Genomic DNA, 6,674 nt, shown 5'->3' on the forward strand with positions numbered 1-6,674 from the left:
GAGTGTATATGTATATATTTTATCCCAACGAGTCTACTCTAAAAATCAAATAGTAGCTGTCACACTCTTGAACAAGGAAATGCAGGGCTTCCAAGATGGCGGCCATGGGCTGAAGCAGACAGAGTTTCGGTAATTAACGAAACAAAAGAAAACGTTCTACCTGGCTAGGGGCAGGGGACAGAACTATCATGGTAATTTAGTTCCTAATCTTAGCCCTAGGGGAAACAGCTTTCGGGAACAAGGACTACCCAGTCTACCAGGAAATAGAAGTAAAAAAATATCTAGAAAGAAGCTAAACTTAGAAAGACAGAAACAATTCCGCCATGCACCTTCCATCAAGTGTACTGAGATTCACTTATAAGTTTTACTGCCATGTATGCACACTGGTCACCAATCACACGCCAATATCATAGGTATAACTGATATCCTATGTCAGAGGCGATCTTCCAGATGGGCCTTTACAGGCCTCAGCCATGTAGCTATAGATGTTGGCTCCCAACAATTTCCTGTGGTTTTTATTTTTTTCCTAGCAGAGGAAAACTGATGAATCTGTAGCAAGTTTGTTCAACAAAATTTTTATCAAAGAGATTTGAAGCATGTGCTTTTTTCCCTAACACACACAAGTACAAAGAACATAATGTCCGTAGAACAAGATGACCCAGACTTGTTTAATACTCTGGAGGCTCTCTCCTAAATCCCTTCTCATACCCATGTCCTGCTTCATCCCCACTCCTCACCCCTTTGTCTTTCCCTCATCCTTTTGTTCCCCGTTTGAGATTAATGACAGCTGGGTGCCTGAGAGCATTTCCTTTCCTTTATTCAGAGATGGAACACGGGGAACAGTGTTTACAGGAATGGTTTTCATGTAAAAATATAGGTGAGCAAGATTAGGAAAATACCACTGATTGTCATGTTGGTTTATTTCTTTGACCTTCTACTTTTCATCCGGGTAGATTCAGAAAACAGGCAAAGCAGTAAGGGTTGAAAATTAAGAGAACGTGGAAAACAACAGAGAAAGAGAATCCCTACCATCGGGCTGTATTTTGTGCACAGCCATGATTTGTGTCCAAACCAGCCCATCCAGTTCAGAACAAGAACGATTGTAACCTCATGCTTGGCCACACCACTTGAGACCTTTGCTTATTTTGTTTTTCCTTATATTTTTGATGGTGATAATGGTGGAGGGGGTGATGAGAGGAAGCAAGAGGCTGGTATGTATTTATCAGTTTTGTTAGCATATAATATCGTGAATTTTTAAAAAGTGATGAACATGCATCGATTGAACTGATAGGAAAAAGTATTTGATATTTAGATAGTTTCTTGGAATCGTTGGGTGATAGTTTTTTACAACCTTGAGTGTCTCCTCGTGAACCACGTGGTATCTCAGGTATTGCAGGTGAGGCCACAGTCCTGTTTACACGTCCTCATTTTTATCTGTCCTTCTATCCAGTGGCCACACTCCTGGGAGCATCCCCCCCACAGCCACCTGGAAGGGGGCCAGCAATGTCATTATCGGTGGCAGCATGTCCAGGCAGTCTTGAAAAAGCATCCTGTCTGCTCGAGTCAAGTTTTAGGAGGGGTGATGTTCACTTTCCTATGCACAAACAGCCTGATACATTGGAAGCACTCTTCTTATCCCTAAAGTCATGCTTGTCCTTGCGCTTTCCCACTCCCAGCTGTGGACCCTGTCTGCTGGACGGCGGACAGCTTGGGGAGGGAGAGAGGCAGTCATGTCTGCACGTGTTGTGTTTCCCAGCAGGGCCTCACTTTCTTTCCCTTTGCTTTTTAGGGTCCTGTACATTGGCCTGGCCTGCAACACAGCTCGCTATATCTACATTTCCTACCTGGAAAACGCCTGGACTGTCCTCCCCATGGAAGTTCTTCAAGGTGAGCTAACAGCGGGCATGAAAATTCTTTCTCTGCCTACCTGAGCTACCACTGTGGAGAAGCCCAGTGGCCTTCAGCATCTGATTCCGTAAAGGAAGGGCGGGCTCCTGTTTTATGTGATTTTGAAGTGGTTGTTAAGGAAGAGATGACGTCAGCAGGGCTGGGTCCTCAGTTACCTGAGTGCTGTTCTGTGCTGGGCCAAACAAAACTGGATTCGACCTACACCCATGTGATTAAACAAAGGAAGAAGAAGTCTAGAATAAGTTCCTATGTGCATGTGTCAGACAGCCGAGGGAGGTTTTAAAAGAATAAGAATTTGTTTGTAAGCTTTTGGTATTTTTTCTGTTTTGTAGGTTAACTATACTTATTGAAAAAAGATTGTTGTCAGGCTTATTTTATCTCTTCAGTTATTTTTATGATATCCGGGGGTTTATAACTAAAGCTTTGTAGTCACACTGTTGTTTTCCTGTGAACATTTTAAAATCTTGGCTTAAATGTCCTGACCTGAGTTCCTCTCTTGGCTTCAGTGTGCTATTTCCTGTCAAGACATAACTCTGAAAAACTGGGAGCCTCTAACTGTGTGACTGAAGCTCCTGAAGACATGGGTTTCTATTCAAAGCTCACGGCCGTGTTGGCTCATATAACCCTGACTATTTCCTGAAGAGCCTTGTTTGCAGATCAGCTAAGCCATTTAGTGACTGGCATTATGGTTAAAGTAAAGGTTCAGGACACGATCACCGGAGTTCAGGTCTTCAGGGACAACCCAGGCTGATAAATCATTCATTGCTCTACAGTCTGTGATTATGTACAGTTTCACTAGCCTTATAGGTTGCCACAGGCATTTTCCCTTACCCTGAGGAGTCAAGTGTAGTACAGTCAGCATGATTAATTTCTTGTCATGATGAAAGCGTCACAATTATACACCTAAACAGAATGTACAGAATGTAAGCTCATGCCTCAGATGCCATTGTGGCAATGGAACGAAGGACTTACCCTAATTGAAAGGAGGTATAATTTGTAGTCATATTATTATTTTATTTTATTGGTGTTTTATTATTTTTTTTAGAACAACAGATATTTATTATCTTAGTTTCTCAGGGTCATATTATCTTTTTAAAATTCAAGCAAATACACACTTTAAAGATGCTTTTCTTGGGTTTGCTGCAATGGTGTAATTGGTGAAAATGGATTTTATTTATAACAAATAGAGAATTGGAAATTTGGTCTTCAAGTAAGAAATGATTGTAGTAATTAGAACTCTGGAAGGGTCTTGAGTGAGGCACACATCTCAGCATTGTGTCGTTGAGGAAAGCACAGCCTTAAACATGAATTTCAGAGAAGGCTTATCAATGATGAGGCACATGCAACACGATCCTGGGATTTCCTCCTCTGGCCCCTGCTCTGTTTTTGCCTGGCTCCGTTGCCTTATGTAGTGATATGCCACAGTGTGTAGACACTGTAAATAAAGTTTTGTACACATACAGAAAAGAAAGTGCTGCATACTGTAATCATGTATGCTCATCCTTTTTTCTCCTTTTAGCTTACTGTGAATTAGGTGGAAAGGACAGTTTGCGTAAGTGACTCAAAGGAGAGCATCCATGGGATGGTCAAAGGAACAACAGAATAACTTCATAAGAGGGATAAACAAATGCTATTGTGAATTGTAAAACTCTTTTTCTTGTTCATTTATCAAATATTATGATATTAAATAATATTAAATTTATGAAAGCGTACTTCTAAAGGTATAATAAATTTGGATTCAAAAGCAAAAAAAAAAAAAAAGATGTATTAAATGGTGACTAAGAACCAGGGGGCATGTTGGGTGCTGGGACTGTAATACAAATTTCTCTCTCTCTCTCTCTCTCTCTCTCTCTCTCTCTCTCTCTCTCTCTCACTCTCAGGCCCCACAGTTTCCCCATCTGTTCTGGAAGCCAGATGTGTAAAACTCATAATTACTCCACAGTGTGTTAGATGGAATTGTAGAAAAATGTGCTGGTTAACAGACAGGAGCTGGTGGGGAGAGTAATTAACTTTGTGAAGCAGGGAGTGGGAGGATGAAGATTTTATTGAGAAATGACTGAAGGAAATTGCATGAACTGAATTTCCAAGGGCCAATAGGAATCCACCAGGTGCTCTAAAGGGAGCAGGCATCCTGGCATAGGAGAGATCAAGTGGCAGGGTGCAGAAGCGAAATGCAGGATGGCATCTCCAGGAAGAAGGGTGGGGTGTGGGCTCGTTCTGGGTGGATTTAGCATCTCAAGCCGCCTACCCAGTATGCATTTTCATCATATTTACATCTACCTCAGGGCATGTGATTCTAGAACTCAGTGAGCAGGCATGTTTTGTTTTGTTTTTTTTGAGTTGGGGTTCACTCTGCTACCCAGGCTGGAGTACAATGGCATGATCACTGCAGCCTTGACCTCCCAGGCTCAGGCAATCCTTCTACCTCTTCTGAGTAGGTGGGACTACTGGCGCGTGTCACCATGCTCAACTAATTTTTTAAATTTTTATAGAGATGAGGTCTAACTGTGTTGCTCAGGCTGGTCTTGAACTCCTGGACTCAAGCAGTCCTCCTGCCTCTGCCTCCAAAAGTGTTGGGATTGCAGTTGTGAACAATGGTGTCCGGCCATGTTCGGAATCTGAGCATGAATTCTGCCTCAGTGTATGTTTGTGCTTCATGGTATGGGTCCCCCTTCCCCCGCCCCCCTCCTCCCGTTCCCCTGTGCCAACAGAAGCACAGTGACTGTTTTGGAGCAAGTGGGGAAGAAGACCTGTCACTGCGTAGTCTCCTTGTCCAACAGAGGGCTCTGCGGCCAGTTTTCACAGAGCCGGAGGAGTTGGTTTCATTCCCTGGCAGGAGTAAGTGCTGAGTGTTTTGACTATACAACAAAAACAAAATCCCTTGCCTTTGTCTGCCCCTTGCCCACCCCACAGAAAATAGCATCCATGTGGAATAAATCTCCCATCATAGGAACATACTTGCCAGAAGAGGTTTGTTTTGCTAGTTTGGATTCTTCTACCTTTACAAGGCTTATCCAAATGACTTTAACATCCCTGTGCTTAAAGGAAGACAGGAAATGCTTATAAGAAAACACTGAATGATTTAATGACAGGGCATGCCTACTGTCATAATATATACCCCTTCATTCCTTAGCTGGAGCTCTTACCTGGAGATTATCGAAGACCTGGTCTTGGCAGGGGGAAGGTTGGGGAGTGGGTTGTTGTCTCTCATCACTGGTCACCTTGGCCCCAAACAATCAGCGCTTCTGTTCTTTGATTTACAACACAGAAGGGTCTTCTTAGAAAATAGAAGCAACATCTGTCTCTTCACCCTGTCACCCTTGCCACAGTCACCAAGTACCTCAAGAGCTAGTACTACCTCATGGTAAGCTGGAGGGGAGGAGATGGAAGATGTGCTTTATTTTCTGTCTCAGACTACCCGGTGCTTCCTCTTTTGGGTTGTATGTAGCGGTCAGCAGAGGTTCCATGTTATCCTTCATTCCTTAGGATTTCATGGTCATCCTCTCAGCGTTCTGTCTTCTCAGGCCACGTTGGTAATCATTAGGGAAGAAACAGATGTCCTCCTCTCTAGACCTGTAGGAAGGAGGCTATACAGGCATTTATTTGGGGATCAAGGTAAGACCATGGGATGGTGTTTAGAAGTATGAGGTTGTTTCTTTCCCATGATTTTTCTTACATTCAGCAGTCTTATCCTGTTAGTGGTTCAGCTGCCATTTGTAGCAAGCACATTCAGTTGGCAATGGGTGGCGCCATGTTAAAAAACAGAAGACACATTTCCTGCCCACAAGGAATCTGCAATTTATTTAAAGAAGAGACAGTGAGTCTCAGTGCCTAAAGGCATCGCTGGATGGTGGGAAGTGGGAATTAATTTGTATTTATTTCTCAAGATCACATTTTTTTTTTTTTTGAGTTGGAGTCTCACTCTGTCACCTATACTGGAGTGCAGTGGCCGCTCCCGGCCACCGCAGCCTCGACCTGCTGGGCTCCGGCGATCCTTCCGCCTCAGCCTTCCGAGTAGCCGGAATTACAGGCGCGCGCTACCACGTCCGGCTGATTTTTTGATTTATTGTAGAGATGAGGTCTCGCTGCCCAGGCGGGTCTTGAACCCGCGGGCTCAGGCAATCCACTCACCTCAGCCTTCCAAAGACGCGGGATTACAGGCTGAGCCACCGAACCCGGCTTCAAGATCACATTTTTAAAAACCATGGGAATTTTCTCCTTTTCTTTTGTACAGATTTTTTTTTTTGAGTGGAGCTCTCACTCTGTTGCCCAGGCTGGAGTGCGGTGGCATGATCACTGCTCACTGCAGGCTTGACCTCCTGGCTCAGGTGATCCTCCCACCTCAGCCTCCCAAGTAGCTGGGACTACAGTTGTGTACCACCACACCCGGCTAATTTTTTGATTTTTTGTAGAGATGAGATTTCACGATGTCTTAGGCTGGTCTTGAACTCCTGAGCTCAAGCAATCCTCCTGCCTTGGCCTTCCAAAGTACTGGGATTACATGTGTGAGCCACCATGCCCAGTCCAGAAAAACATTTAAACATTCATGATTGTGGTCAAGAATATTACAAACATTAGATTAAGATCAAGCTCAAATTTTTTGTTAAACTCCTTCCAATGTGAGTATTGGTCATCAATCCTTGTAAAACTCAGAGATGGAGGTGATCAAATTATTCTTGCTATTAAAATGTATCTGAGGGCCGGGCTCGGTGGATCAGCCTGTAATCCCAGCACTTTGGGAGGCTGAGGTGAGTGGATTGCCTGAG

At 43.7% G+C, this 6,674-nt stretch overlaps 1 protein-coding gene across 2 annotated transcripts in view; it reads left to right on the top strand.

Annotated features, from left to right (window-relative positions):
* The window catches only part of MFSD6 (major facilitator superfamily domain containing 6), an 85,571-nt gene that overhangs the window by 60,519 nt on the left and 18,378 nt on the right, over positions 1-6,674 (top strand). For both annotated transcript variants that reach the window (XM_008052605.1, XM_008052611.1), the window contains exon 3: positions 1,790-1,887. In XM_008052605.1, the coding sequence (XP_008050796.1) occupies positions 1,790-1,887 (98 nt within the window). The remainder of the gene's footprint in view (positions 1-1,789; positions 1,888-6,674) is intronic.

The sequence above is a fragment of the Carlito syrichta genome, unplaced genomic scaffold (assembly GCF_000164805.1).
Source record: "Carlito syrichta isolate Samal-C Ts95f unplaced genomic scaffold, Tarsius_syrichta-2.0.1 Scaffold71390, whole genome shotgun sequence".
Taxonomy (NCBI): domain Eukaryota; kingdom Metazoa; phylum Chordata; class Mammalia; order Primates; family Tarsiidae; genus Carlito; species Carlito syrichta.